Source organism: Phycodurus eques, chromosome 21 (assembly GCF_024500275.1).
Source record: "Phycodurus eques isolate BA_2022a chromosome 21, UOR_Pequ_1.1, whole genome shotgun sequence".
Classification (NCBI taxonomy): Eukaryota; Metazoa; Chordata; class Actinopteri; order Syngnathiformes; family Syngnathidae; genus Phycodurus; species Phycodurus eques.
This window is the reverse complement of record NC_084545.1, coordinates 16,196,646-16,210,808: the sequence shown is the minus strand read 5'-3', so window position 1 is coordinate 16,210,808 and position 14,163 is coordinate 16,196,646. Positions and strand designations below refer to the sequence as shown.

At 47.8% G+C, this 14,163-nt stretch overlaps 1 protein-coding gene across 2 annotated transcripts; it reads right to left on the bottom strand.

Moving 5' to 3' along the window:
• Positions 1-49: 49 nt before the first annotated feature.
• LOC133396735 (cullin-1) lies at positions 50-13,087 on the bottom strand. 2 transcript variants are annotated; one of them, XM_061666874.1, is made up of 22 exons: positions 12,956-13,087; positions 9,145-9,511; positions 8,614-8,788; positions 8,363-8,530; positions 7,875-7,925; positions 7,707-7,797; positions 6,165-6,328; positions 5,943-6,105; positions 4,232-4,362; positions 4,055-4,162; positions 3,872-3,978; positions 3,491-3,539; positions 3,288-3,419; positions 3,090-3,207; positions 2,577-2,653; positions 2,380-2,498; positions 2,200-2,305; positions 1,192-1,239; positions 1,041-1,123; positions 851-956; positions 590-703; positions 50-521 (listed from the first exon to the last, which is right to left on the bottom strand). In XM_061666874.1, exons 2-22 carry the CDS (start codon positions 9,282-9,284, stop codon positions 441-443), a joined length of 2,331 nt encoding a protein of 776 aa, XP_061522858.1. In that variant the 5' UTR covers positions 9,285-9,511; positions 12,956-13,087; the 3' UTR covers positions 50-440. The 2 variants fall into 2 exon arrangements, with proteins under 2 accessions (XP_061522858.1, XP_061522857.1); XM_061666873.1 differs by lacking the exon at positions 12,956-13,087 and adding an exon at positions 12,107-12,507.
• Positions 13,088-14,163: the final 1,076 nt, after the last annotated feature.

Sequence of the window (14,163 nt, the reverse complement as noted above, 5' to 3'; positions counted from 1 at the left end):
TGGCCGACCGCCTACATGCGGATAGGGAAGCACTCCCCACACGAGAACGTTTAACAAACCTTTTCTCGTTTATTCATCACACATTTAGAAAATGAAGCACACTATACAAATGTCCTCCTGCGCGAGAGAAGTGGGAGCATGCAGAAACCTTTGGATATGGCTCTCTGATTGGCTGAAGGCTAAATTAATGAGTTTGTCGCTAGGGCGACGAGACCCTCCTCCTCGTAAAATCTGGGCGTATTTACAACGTGCGTCGGGCGGGCGGCGGGCTGAAGTTCCTTCAGCACTGACGGGAGAGCGCAGAGGTCAGAGTTCAGCCTCCAGTCGGCTGAACTTTATTACTCAAGACAGAAGAAGAAGGGGGAGAAAAAAAAAAAAAAAAAAAAGAGCGAACACACAAAAATAAAACTGAGGCGATGTTGGGGGTCATTTGCGGGGGCTCATGCCAGGTAGCTGTACGTGTCCTTCTCGCCATCCACCCGCTCCAAGTACTCCTTCTCGATCAGGATGTCGATGCATTTCTGCCCGCGAGAGGGAGACAGCGGTCAGCTTTGTCATTTACCGTCGTCGTCCGGGTCGTCGGGGTCACCTTGATGACGGGCACGCGCGGTTTGAATCGAGACGACAGCTGGTTGAGGACCTCGGCCAGCAGCTGCTGATGCTTCAGGACCTTGCGCATCTTCATGATGCGCACGATGGCCGCCTGGATGCACGCACACACAAACAAATCAATCAACGCACACACACACACACACACAAAGACACACCCACAAACAAACAAACCCGAATCCTCAACCTTCACACACACACACACACACAAATGCAAAGATGCACACACACTTGCGCCGACCTGAATGAGGAGCTTGCGGTCCTCCTCGATGTTCTTGTGCGTAGTTTCCTGCTCTTGCTTCTGCTCCGTCTTCATGGGCACGTTGATGTTCACGCGCAACTTTTTACTACTCACACACACACACACACACACACGTTAGCAAAGATGGCGGACGGCGAGCAGGAAGCGGTCGGTCAAGTGGTCGTCTGACTTTTTGTATCCCAGGAAGAGTTTGATGACCGTGTCGGGTTTAAAGTCCACGTCGTCCACGTTGGCGTTCTCGTCCTCCAGAACCTGACGGACGGACGGACGTGAGCGAGGCGGCCGAGGGCGGCGAGCTGCCGAGCGCCCGCTTTACTCACCAGCAGTTTGGACTTCAACAAGATCTGCAGAACTTGGATGAGGATGTCCTGAAATCGAGGAGGGAGAGGGTTCAACGTTAGAAGTTTCTCACTTGATCACATTTGCAACAATTCATCGAAGACTATTTTGACCATTGATTCACAACCTCGTTTAACTTCAAATTGTCCAAATCCTCAAAATTGCAGCCCGTCAACAGTACATTTTCTCCCATTTGTGTCGTCCTCCATGAAAGCAGACAGATTAGCTTAGTGTTTTTCCCAAAATAAGACACGCTTTTACTTTGGAAAACAATCAACATTTTTGCCGATTTTCTGACAGATTTTACGGACCGAAGCAGGAACAGAATCATTATCAATTTGTTTGTGCATTTTCTGCACTTGTCAATTTCAAATGTCCCATTTATCAATAAAGGGACGGAAATGTTTACAAAAATAATAAATTGACAGATTCATTGATTTTTCTATTGAAAAAAATAAATGTTCTCAAATGCTATTATTGCAAACAAGTTTAGCATTTTCTGCTCATCTGCGATTTGCTTAATTCCGAGCATCAACTTGCATCGACGTCCACAGGAAATTCATGAGCAATTGATGAAAATCTGCGGCATACGGACCATATCAAAACGAACATTAGCATAGATGTCCATTGTAACCCTTCAAACCAGTGCTGCTTTACACACGGAGCAGCAACACATACAATACTCGCAGGCATTTATTCTCTCTGCTCAGTGGGAACGATGAATATTACTAGTTGGGAGACCTTCTCTGCCTCTTTTTCTTGCTTTTAATTCCGCCGCATCTCTTCCAGTTGAGCTCAGCGCTGCCAGGCACGTTGTGGCACAACGTGGTACGACACTGAAGGTGCGCAGTTTGAAGTTAGGCCACGCACGCACGCACGCACGCACGCGCGTACTGCAAAGATGCTGTTTTCAACTACGGCAGCTAGAACTACGATTTTGTCGTTTTTCAAAACCAAAGGCTACAACGGCGTTTGCGCAGCTGCGGTACCGTTTTGATCTGCGTGCTGTCGGACAGCTGCTGCACGGTGTAGCTGTCCTCCGTGTTGTACTGCAGCAGGATGGCCATCTGGAAGGTGGACGCCTGCAGCGTGTACCTGCCGCACACACAGACGCGCGCACACCTCACACCACGGCGCTTCCTGCGCGGAAGCCGGGGAGCGGCAAGTACCTGTTCTTGAAGCAGTTGGCCACCAGCTCGCCTTTGGACAGGTGGTAGAGCCACGTCAGCTTCCTGCCGCTGTGTCTGCTGGCGTAGAACGCCGTGAAGCGCTGGTAGCTCCTCTCCAGCTGAACGCACGCACGCACGCGTCAATGGGGAAGTCGGCCGGCCGCTCGTCTCGTGTACGTTTGTGTGTGCGCGTTTACCTCAGAGGGGAGCGCAAAGGTACAGGACTGCTGGAAAGGCCACGAGCCAGAACTCAGAACCTGAATACTGAAGTCCACTGAAGGACGCACAACAATGACATCATCACACACAAACAAGTCATTTTGCCCTCACGGTGCAACAATTCAGTCAACAACAACTAATAAATCAACAACTATTTTGATAATCAATTATCAATTTCAGAGACCTTGTTGAACTTCAATTGTCCAACAGTTTCTTTTTTGTTTTGTTGTCATTGCGGGAAACTAGTAGCCCTTCCTCCGCGAAATAGCTCTCAGTTTCCGAAAGGGTCGCTCACACACGTGTGACGTTGCTTCGTGGTTGTTTATTTGGTTTTGTTACATCATTAAACAAGACCAAATAAAAAACAAGAATCTTTCAATAAGCAGCTATCACCAAAAACGATTTTGCAATAAACGAATGAAAAAATGTTTTCGATGAATCAATGGAATAATCAATTGTAAAAATATTTGCTGGCAGCGTGCGTGACTGACGGTCGAGAGGTTCCGAGTTGGTGAGATGCTTCTTGAACTGCTCGTTGAGGTCCTTGCTGACGCCGATGTCCTGGAACATTCTCTGAAGTTTGGACGTGTACTCAAAGCCGCACGCTTGCTGCGAGAGGACACGGGACGAGGTGACAAAACGGCCGCTGCGCGCGGAGTCAGGGGTCGGTTTCGGGTCGGGACGGACACCTTGAGTTTGGAGATCATGCTGGCCTCGGCGTCGTCGCTGGCGCTGTTCTGGTGGACCAAACGCTTGGCCAGCATCTTGGCGTAGAACTTCTGGAAAACGTCTTTGTCCTCGATGTACTTGAAGACGACCATCTGGAAGACACCGGGACACGTCGTCGCAAAGACCGGCAAACGAGATGGCCGCCGCCGTATCGCGACCTTACCACTTGGTTCAGCGTGTCCTCCAGCTCCGCCTCCTCGGGGTTCTTGGAGCTGACGAGGAAGAAAAGCAAAAGAAAACCAAGAAATGTGAAGGAGTGACGCAAAGAAAATGAGAAGAAAGCTAAGAAAACGTGACGAATAGGTAAAGAAGACAAAGAAATTGTGAATCGAAGTGAAGAAAACATCAAAAGCACGAGGGCGCAAAGATGATATCATGTAAACGTTGTTAAGAAAACAAAAAGCAAAAGTCACTAAGTTCAAAGTAAATGGAAAAGTGAAAGAAAAAAGAAACCCAAGAACGTTAAGAAAGGAATGTGAAGACGTTAAATTAAGAAGAAACGTAAAGAAGAATGTCACGGTGAAGAACGGGCGAGCGGGCGCACCTCTTCTTGAGCAGCGAGTCGCAGTATCTGGCCAGCAGCTCGGGCGACTTGCTGGACGACTGCGCCATCCGGGTGACGGCGTTGTTGTTGATGAAGCGGCCGCACGCCTGAGGGGAGCGCAAAGAAAAAAGTGTCACAAGGGGGCGCCCCACACTGCAAAAGACGCACGCTCGCTCGCCCGACCTTGTCCAGCGCCGCCACGAAGCCGGCGTCGTTGTTGAAGGCCGACATGACCAAGGCGTTGTACTTCTTGTGCACGTCCAGCGTGGTCTGCACGTACACTTTGGGGTCCTGAAACGCAACACACGTGACCTTCGCGTCCACACGCCCGCCACAGCTGGGAAATGCACGCCGCCGTACGTTGAGCGCCGCCTCTCCGCACTTCTCGATGGCGGCCAGGCCCTGGTTGTGGATGTGCGTCTCCAGAAGCTTCTTCAGCTCTCCCAGGCCGTCCGTGATGCGAGACACCAGGTTGTACATGCGCCCCAGGTCTGGCGGGAACAAACGTCGTCGTCGACATCGTCAGCAACGCGAGCGACGAGCGCACCGACCGGAACATATCGTCGGGCTGACCCGTGGGGCCTTCACATGCAATCTAGCGGTTTTGTTTTGCAACAAAAATCTGACTTCTCAATCCATTCTCCTCCCTTCGCTGAGAGAAAAAGCAAACGAGCAACACGCAACATCTGAATCCGTTAGATTGAAATCTCCTCCTTGTGGTCTCTTAGTTTATACTTTTGGCCTTTTATATAAATGTCTGAATTTGTAAACAAACCTATTGGCGTAAGGAGGGAGGTCATATTTTTTGTACCTGAGTCCAAGTCATTTGATTTTGGCTAAGTGCCAAAAGCAAGTCCCGTTCCGATAGCTCAGGAAGGGATCTTATTATGCAATGAGCATTGCATCATGAAAACAAAAACAAAAAGTAACTTTGTAACAGATGAACAACTGTCCGCAAATCAAATCCAGGTGCTGCATAGCAAAATTTGAAGTGCAATAAGTGCAGTGCGTAAAACCGTTGGCTCAGATGTGTCACAACGTACAGTGAAACCACTCAGGAGACGCGTGTTGTAGTGGCGCCTTATGAGAACTGTGTTTATAGGTTTAACTTACAAAAATAAAATCTTATTTGCATGTTTTCCTTCCCACGTTGCTAAATTGCAAACTTCTCAAGTGGACTTCCAGATTTGTGACTCTCGGATAGAAAGTGAGCTTGTTTTTACCTGCTGTATCTCCAGTGAAAGTACATGCCATCTTTTGTTGTTGCGACAAAGCTTTTCAAGTTTTCCTGCTGTTGTTGAAGTCGCGCAGTGAAAATGTCCTGTCGGCGGCACAAACGCGTCTGTTTTCGCGGCGGGGAACAGCGGCATTTTAAGACTCTCGGCAAAAGACTAATAAACGACGTGAAGGCTGCACGAAGGCGCTAGCTAGTCGGGAGCCATCTTAGCCGTTTCCATTAAAGTAAAATGTGGGTTTAGTTAGTTAACGTTTTTTTTCTTCTTTTTTTTTTTTTTTTTTAAACATTCGCGTTTTTCTTTTATTTCGCTTACAAAAATGTTTTTTTCAATTTTAGTTGTAGTTATTTCGTTTGTTTTTTTTATAATAAACTTGCCTAATAGATTCAACTGAATATTATTTTCCATAAATTGATTATGTTTCAGTGACCGGTTTATTTCATAACACCCGTCAGACAATCGGCAAAAATGTCGATGATTGTTTTCCAATGTGTTTGCAAATGTCTTATTTGGATTCAACACAAAGATAATCAGTGCGAATGAGAGAAATCTGAGAAGATTTCCTGTTCAGAGGCTGAAATCTGAGTATTTGGACAGTTTGCAATTAAACAAGGTCTCTAAACGATTCATCGATGATCAAAATAGTTGTGAATGAATTTGTCGACGCACAAATGGGCAGCGTGTCTTTGACGATGTTCAACATGATAATTGTCTTCCTATGGGAAAATGTCGCTTTCTTTGCAGGAATTCTTTTTTTGGACACATAGCGACCAAATGGCTACGTTGACGGTGCTTTTGTTAAGTAGCTCTTCTGCGTTGGCCGCCGCGCTCCTCACCTTCGTTCTTGTCGGCATCCAGAAGGTTCTGGAACTCGGTGTGAAAGATCTCCAGGTGCTTCTCGATGAGGACCTGCTCGCACTTCCTGGCCAGCTCGTCCTGTGTGGACTCGTGGAGGTAAACCTGCACGCGCCGCTGCTCCTCCAGCAGCCGGGCCTCCGCCTGTCGTCAGACGGGACGATGACATCGTCGGCCTCGCGAAGAGGCGGCCGCGCGCGTACCTTCTTCATGTACTCCGTGACCGGGTTCTGCTGGAGGAACTCGGTGCTCTCGCGCGTGTAGAAGCGTTCCGTGTCGGTCAGGAACTGGCACTCAAAGTATTCCTTGTAGACGGACAGCGTGGGGCCTTTGGCGAAGGCGTCCTCCTCGTTCAGGCCCAGCTCCACTGCGGGCGGGGGCGCACACGCCGTTATTTTGGATCTCCAGCGAGCTAGCTCTCTCACTCTCACACACACTTCGACGCAACGTGATTGGTTCAAGATTGTTACTGTATCTCGGTGGATTTTTCAAGCACCTGCATACTTGGAGTATTTCTTTTTTGAACCACTTTTTATTTTCCATTGGCTACATTTGAAAACTGATATCTGCGCTTTCTTCTCCTTACTTTGTCAAAATAGGCTCGCTACTTTTTTCGACATCTGCAAAGGACAACACGACATGTACAAGATGTTACCAGAAAGAGGGAAAGTCAACCGCGTTGAGCTTTTGATTGATTAACCAAGATCTTGAGGTCTTACAGGACACGAAGGAACGGGAACCGGAGAATTCATGACGGCGTATCCAATCCGTGGCCTTATGTATTGATTTGTTTGACGTCGTCTGCTACAAGAATGAGTCGTGCTGAATAGGTCGTGTCTTGTGCCCGCCTAAATAAAAAAACACCAGCTTCTGGCCTTTACAAAATGTCGGTCTAATCTGAAAAAAGGTGTATTTGTGTCAGTTGTCAACATTAGCTAATTGAGCATTTTTCTTACTTGGTTTACATGGTTAGGAAAGTGTTGGCCCTCTGCGAGTAGTCTAATCTGCTAACCTTAACCTTTTTGGAAGCCATCACAGGGTCATGGCAAGATCAACATGGGACGACAGAAGTCTCCGGCATGCTTTCTTTTCTTATTTCTGGCCCTTTTCTCCCACACTCAAAATCTTATAATCCCTTGCGCATGCTTTGGTCCACAAAGTTCACGGCTGTTTTTCTGTATTGGTGGTAATGCTAGTCTTACAATTATTGAAGCTATTTTTGATGTTCACATTGCTACCGTTCTGCAAAACTGCATTCTTGATAGACGCTCGTTTACATATACTTGTATGTCGTCTGAAAACCCCGCCGGTGGCCTGTGACTTGAAATATTGCCACCGTAAAGGATTACGAGTAAAGGAAGAATTTTTTGAACTTGAATGAATTTTCTCCAATGAATTTTGCTTTTCTCCAAGCACTTTGTGATTACCTCGCACAGATCGTCAAAGCAAGCTAGCTAGCGCTTCAACAACAACACACAACATGTCACGGTTCTTTTCTTCTCCTCAGTACTAAAACTATTTACGTTAATGAATGAGGGAAACTAGTTTGTGCGCAAAGCAGCTTTTTTTCCCCCACGTCGTGCAGAGTTATCAAATTGGGTACTGAATATCATTGACAGTAAAAGATTTTTTGATTTAGATTTGTGCACATTTTGTACATTTCAGCATCTGTACTTCTCCACAAGTATCCGCACTCACAGCGCAAGCACGAAGCACGCTGCGAGCGATCGGGCGGCCTGACCCACCGTAAGACTGGACTACGCCGCTGATTAGGCGAGTGTTGATGGTCTCGCCGTTTCTCTCCCGCTCGATGAGCTTCAACACAGCGTTTGTGACCTGACGCACAAATTGCAAGGCGAAGTACATGAAAGAAATGATTCCAAAGCCAAACACGACGCGGTCGCCACACGCACCTGTTTGTTGAGGGGTCGAAACAGACACTCCCTCCAGGTGACCAGGGCCAGCTGCAACACAACAACAACAGCAACCGTTGACGTGATCACAACAAGAACAGGGAGAAGCGGCAGCTGTGTTGGGAATCGATTCACTCATTCCCTAATCACTACATCCGCATTTTTAGATTCGCTTTTAATTAAAAGTCATTCAAAGAAACACTGCTCGGGCGACGTCGATTACGCCATTGGTGTCAACTGGCTCACCTTCCGTTGGGGCGGAGCGATATGATATATTGCCCAAAAAGTCACATTTCTGACTTGAATGGTTTTTTCCCCCCCTTCAATAAAATGGAAAAGCAAACGACAACGTGAAATCATTGGACAAAATTGCCCGTTTCGCAGCAGCGGTTTTCGCTTCGGTTTGAACCGTCTTTTTGCAGCGGACCGACCCGCCGGCCTCGGCGAATTCCCAACACGGCCGCAGAGCGCCGCCGTCCGTTTCTGACCGAGTAGATTTCGTAGATGCCCTTGCGTCCCTCGTCGCACTCCCGTCGGACCCAGTGGCGGTTGAGGTAGGCGCAGATGCCGTTGAGGACTTTACTGGAGAAGCGGTAGTCCTCCCATTGCTGAGTGTAGAACTTGAGCACGCACTCGTCCATGAGGTCTTCTCCGTCCTGGCGCAACAAAATCCCGACGCGCGTTACCAATGTGGGCTTTTTGCTTCGCGGTGAGTTTGGGGACGGTGACGCGGACTCACCTTGAGCAGGCTGGTCAGGTAGTTCTTTAAGAACTCTTTGAGCCTCTTGTAGAGCTCCAGGCCGACAAACTGGGCTCCTCCCGGAGTGGTGGACTTTTTGGAGGGCTTGCTGGGGGGCACGGAGCCCCTGCCCTGGCTGGACTGGTGCACGCTGGTGCAGTAGTTGTAGACGTGCCTGACCAGAGGCGTTAAGGAACCGGACGCGCATACACGGGATCCTCTCGGCCGCGGCGGGAGGAACAAACGACAGGAGGGAAAGCGAGAGAACAAGGACGAGAGCAAGAACGAGAAACAAAGAAAGTGAATGAGAAAACGGCCGAGGACGAACCAGAGAAGGAGAAACAGAGGCAGAATGAGAACGAGTGAGCAAACGAGAGAAGAAGGAGAACAAGAGCGAAAGAAAAACAGAAGAGCCAGAAAGAGAACCAGAGGCAGAGAAAAGCCAGAGCGCACAAGAGAACGAGAAGAGAAAGAACCCGCGAGTGTGAACGAGCGCCCGCCCCTGGCATCTTTGCGCCACGTGGCGGATACGTGTAGAGTTCCATGTATCTGGACTTGGCCATGCTCTGCCGGGTGTACACCTGCTGGATGCCGGCCCGCAGGTCGTCCCAGATCTGGTCCAGGCCGATCTGCTTGAGGCCGTGCGGGTTCTGGGTCCGATTGGACGACATGGCGGCGGCGGTTCCTGCCGACGGTTCCCTCTCGCTGCCTCCGGGCGGCGAGGCTCGTCTGCTGCGGCGATAAGAGTCGGGCGGCGCGCGGCTCTCACAGTGCCCGCTCCATCGGGGAGCGGCGCTGGCGACGGGACGGGGCGGGGGTGCGCTCCCGCTGTGCACGGGCAGGTGGCGCTGCGTGCCGCTCCTACACCCCAGAGCTTCCGCGCTCGTCACCAGATGACCTGCGAAGAGAAAGCACTGGGCGGTCACGCTACGGTGCCCGTTTGGAAGCTCGACTCCGGCAGCAACAATCGAGTGCAACAAGAAGAGGACGAATACAGTCCCCTCCAAAAGTATTGGAACGGCAAGGTCAATTCCTTTCCCCCCCCCCCCCCCCCTTGTATACTGAAGACATTTGGGTTTCAGATCTGAAGATGAATACGAGACAAAAGTTCAGAATTGCAGATTTTATTTCATGGTATTTACATGTAGATGTATTAAACAACGCAGGACAGAGCAGCTTTTGTTTGAAGCCACCCACTTCTCAAGTCAGCAAAAGTATTGGAACATGTGACTGATGGGCGTTTCTAGTTGCTCAGGTGTTGCCTTTTAGATGAATTGCTTAAACGTTAAATGGTGCTTGTTTTTGGCTTTGGGTTTCACCTGTGAAAACTGCATTTGCTGTTAAGCAAACATGAAGACCAGAGAGCTCTCTGTGGGAGAAAAGCAAACTATTTTGAAGGAGAGAGAAGAGGGAAAATCGATCAGCGCTATTCCACAAACATATTGGGCATAGCAAATACAACAATTTGGAATGTCCTGAAAAAGAAAGAAATACTGAGCAACAGAGATCGAACAAGTCGGCCAAGGGTATCGACGGCAGAAACATTGTGAGAGCTGTGACAAAACGCCCAAAGACAACAGTCGGTGACATCACTGCCAACGTCCACAGGGCAGGGGGGACGGTATCACAATCCGCTGTTTGAAGAAGACTTCGAGAGAAGAACTATACAGGCCGTACCACAAGATGCAAACCACTCATCAGCTTAAAGAATCGCAAGGCCAGATTGGGTTTTGCAAAGAAGTACAGAGATGAGCCACAAAAGTTTTGGAACAAGGTTTTATGGACTGATGAGACCAAGATTAACCTCTACCAAAGTGATGGAAAGGTCAAAGTATGGCGAAAGAAATGATCTGCTTCTGATCCAAAACACACAAGCTGATCTGTGAAGCATGCTGGAGGTCATGTCATGGCTTAGGCTCGCACGGCTGCTTCTGGAACGGGCTCACTCGTCTTTATGGGTGATTTAACTCATGATGGTAGCGGCAGAATGAATTCTGAAGTCTGCGAAACCATTTTGTCTGACAGTTTCCAGAAAAATGCATCCAAACTAATCGGGAGAAGCTTCAGCATGCAACAAGACGATGACCCAAAACACACTGCCAACACAACAAAGGACTTCATCAGGGGGAAAAGTGGAAGGTCTTAGACTGATCAAGTCAATCACCGGACCTTAACCCAATAGAGCATGCATTTTACCTCCTGAAGAGGAGACTGAAGGGACAAACCCCCAGAAACAAACAAGAACTGAAAGGCTCCAGTAAAGGCCTGGAAAAACATTTTAAATAAAGAATCCAACAGTCTGATGAAGTCAACGGGTGGCAGGCTCGATGCAGTCACTCCAAGTAAGCGTTACACCACCAACTATTCAATGTCACTTGAAGTTCATTTCATCATGTCTGTTCCAATCTTTTTGCTCACTTGAAAAGTGGTTGGCTTCAAACAAAAAGTGCTCTGTCCTGAGTTGTTCATCACATCGAGATGTAAATACATATATCAAATATAATAATATATCAAAGCTGGAATTCTGAATTTTGATCTCGTATTCATCTTCTGATCTGAAACCCAAATGTCTTCAGTATACATCAAAAACAAAGGAATTGACCTTGCCGTTCCAATACTTTTGGAGGGTTCAGGAAACGACCACCCAGCAGTAGCATGTGGACATGCTAATATGGGAGCAACGCCTGCAAACAAAATGCTTGAAATGACTGTCGAAAATGAACATTCAACATGTTTTAGCGAACAATCGGCTGGTGTTCTTTTTGGGATAAAAGTTTAATCATGCACTGTAAATAACCGACACTTTTTTTTAATCGTATATTTCCATCCAACACAGCGCCGGGACACAACATGTCTCCGCAGGTACAATCATGTCAAAGTGGGAAGGCAGCTGGAGCGTCTTTATGGTTGTGACCAAAACCCCCAACGCGGATGCCAACGTACTCAACATTTCAAAAAGAGAATACGACAAACCCCCGGTGTGTCACGCTTCACGTCGGCGCCATTTTTATACCGTGAAGTTCACCTACGGCGGCGGCGGTCCGGAACGCAAACCCCAGCGATGGGGGGGGGGGCTGCAACTAACGATCATTTCAATAATCTATCAACTTTTTCATTAGTTGATGAATTATTTCAAATTGACAGTGCAGAAAATGCACAAACATAAATAGATTCTGATTCAGTTCCTGGTTTGGTCCGTAGCACCTGTCAGAAAATTGACTAAAATGTTGATCGTTGATTTAAAACCAGATGTCTGCAAATGCAAAAACATAATCAGTCATGGACGACGACAGAAATTGGAGAAAATTAGGAAGATTTGGACAAGTAAAACAAGGACGAAGCGATTATCAAAATAGTTGTGGAACGTCTATTTCAATCCCTAACAAATCTATAAGAATGAATGATCTTCTCATCCACACACTTGGGATCTTTTTTTTTAATTATTTATTTATTTTTAAGATGGTGACTTCAACAAATGTTTAACTAGACCAACCGGAATGCTTCCAATCTCTCATTGCGCGTTTGAGGCGTCGCTGCTGGCTCGTCGTTGCCACCCAGCTCGACAGCAAACCGGGACCGAAATCTCTGATGATACCAAACGAAATGAGTAGCCCACACGACACGAGATCGCCTCCGCACGACATTTCCAGGGATGAAGGTGCAGTGATCAGTTGCGTGCCCGCGAGCAGCTTCTTCACAACAACAACGACGACAACAACATTTGGGGGGGAATGCGAGTTAGCAGCCCCTTCTGGAGCAAACGTGCTCCTTTAGACCCACTCAAAGATGTCGCAACATGTGAACAAATATTGAAGTAAGCCAATTGTGTCGATGATGATGATGATGATGATGATGATGATATTCCTGACGGTGTCCTGTCACGATCGCCGTTTCCACCCCCGTCAGGCAGGCGGATCGTCGTTCAACGCCCGCCGTGTGGGCCATTTTCAACGAGTCAAGCATCCAAACAAAAAGTGTCGTTTGCGAGTTTGGGCTGCGCGGACGTGCGGAGTGGGACACAACTAACGACGCCACGATCGAGCTAGCCGCTTAGCTCCATTAGCCGCGATAGCTTCGGGCGAGTGAGGCTGGCGATTCTCCTAAAAGCTTCGCCGCAATTGGCCTTAGCGCAGCCGTTGAGCCGTCTTCGAGTCCACGGACGCCACTTCGGATGATGTGAAGCAAATCGCTTGGCGTGCTCGTGTTAGTGGCGAAAATGGCCAGCCGGCCCCCCCACAACCCCCGATAATGAGTCAGGGAAACTCACCGCTAGCCGTTAGCATTAGCCGGCTAGCGCTCAGCTCGCGTGATTTGTCACAAGGCGTCCAAATTGCGTCCTTACCATGATTCCGGGCCGCGGCGGTCGGTGTACAATCGTCGCTCGTGTCGGTCCCGGTGGTCCCGGTGGTCGTGTCCTCCTCCTCCGCAGCCGCCCGTACTGCTAACCCGCCGCCAATGCTGCTAACTGCGGCTAATGCTGCTAAGTGCTAACTCAACTCAACTCGCTTTGGTTCGCTTCGCACAAAGATAGCTCAGCGAGCGCCGATTCATGTTGCCTTCACTGGCGCTCGGAAACTCGGATATCCTCACAACAAGCGAAAGCCTGCCTTATATTGTCATTGGAAAATGTCTTTGTTTTGAAATTAATAATGATTCTTCCAAAGTGTCATATTCACATATCCAAATTTAGTCATCCACTCTTTTTTATTGAGAAAGAGTATATATATATATATATATAAAACTGTGTACAGTTAGCTTTCCAAGACGCCACTGTCACAAAAAAAACAATACAAAGACAAGACATAAAACATCCCTGCTCTTCGTTGTACACAGGTCTGGAGTCTTTAATTGATCATAGATCATTTTTCAATCACAGTCACTCCCGTTCGCCACAAGCAAAGTTCAAAGAAAGCAAGCAACTGTCGCGTCCATTTTTGAGTAACATACAGAAAGATTTCAATAAACAATGTTAAAATACAGTGAAACCTCGTGTTATGAAATTAATTTGTTCAGTGACCCTGTTCTCAAACCAAAACGTTCGCAAACCGAGGTCATGTTCTCCACTGAAACGAATGGAAACTCAATTCATGCGTTCCAGCTACAGAACTCTGTTTGTCTTATTTTGATCGTTGTGTCTTTAAAAATTTCGTGCAATATAGAAATCGGTGAAAAAAAATTCTGATGATGAAATAACAACGGGTTTGCTAGCAAATCACAGTGCAGTTTCTTATAACCTTTGTGCGTACAGAAATGTTTACGTTCACTACGGTTACCGCTAGCCCTAAACGGCCGCCGGCTTACACACTGCAGTGCAGATTTTGCGTTGCATTATGGGATGCGGCGGCCATTTTAGACCCAAAAACGATCTATCGATCTAGTAAATACCAATCAAATTGGCAGTGTGAAACTGCCATCATCTTCTTCCGCTTCTCTGGGGTCGTGTCTGAAACACTTCAATGCAAACTGATTTATTATCATTTCCCTTACCAGTCAAACTATGTACAATTTCTTCTCTCGTTTGAATACATGACTGCACACCTCGTGAAAAGA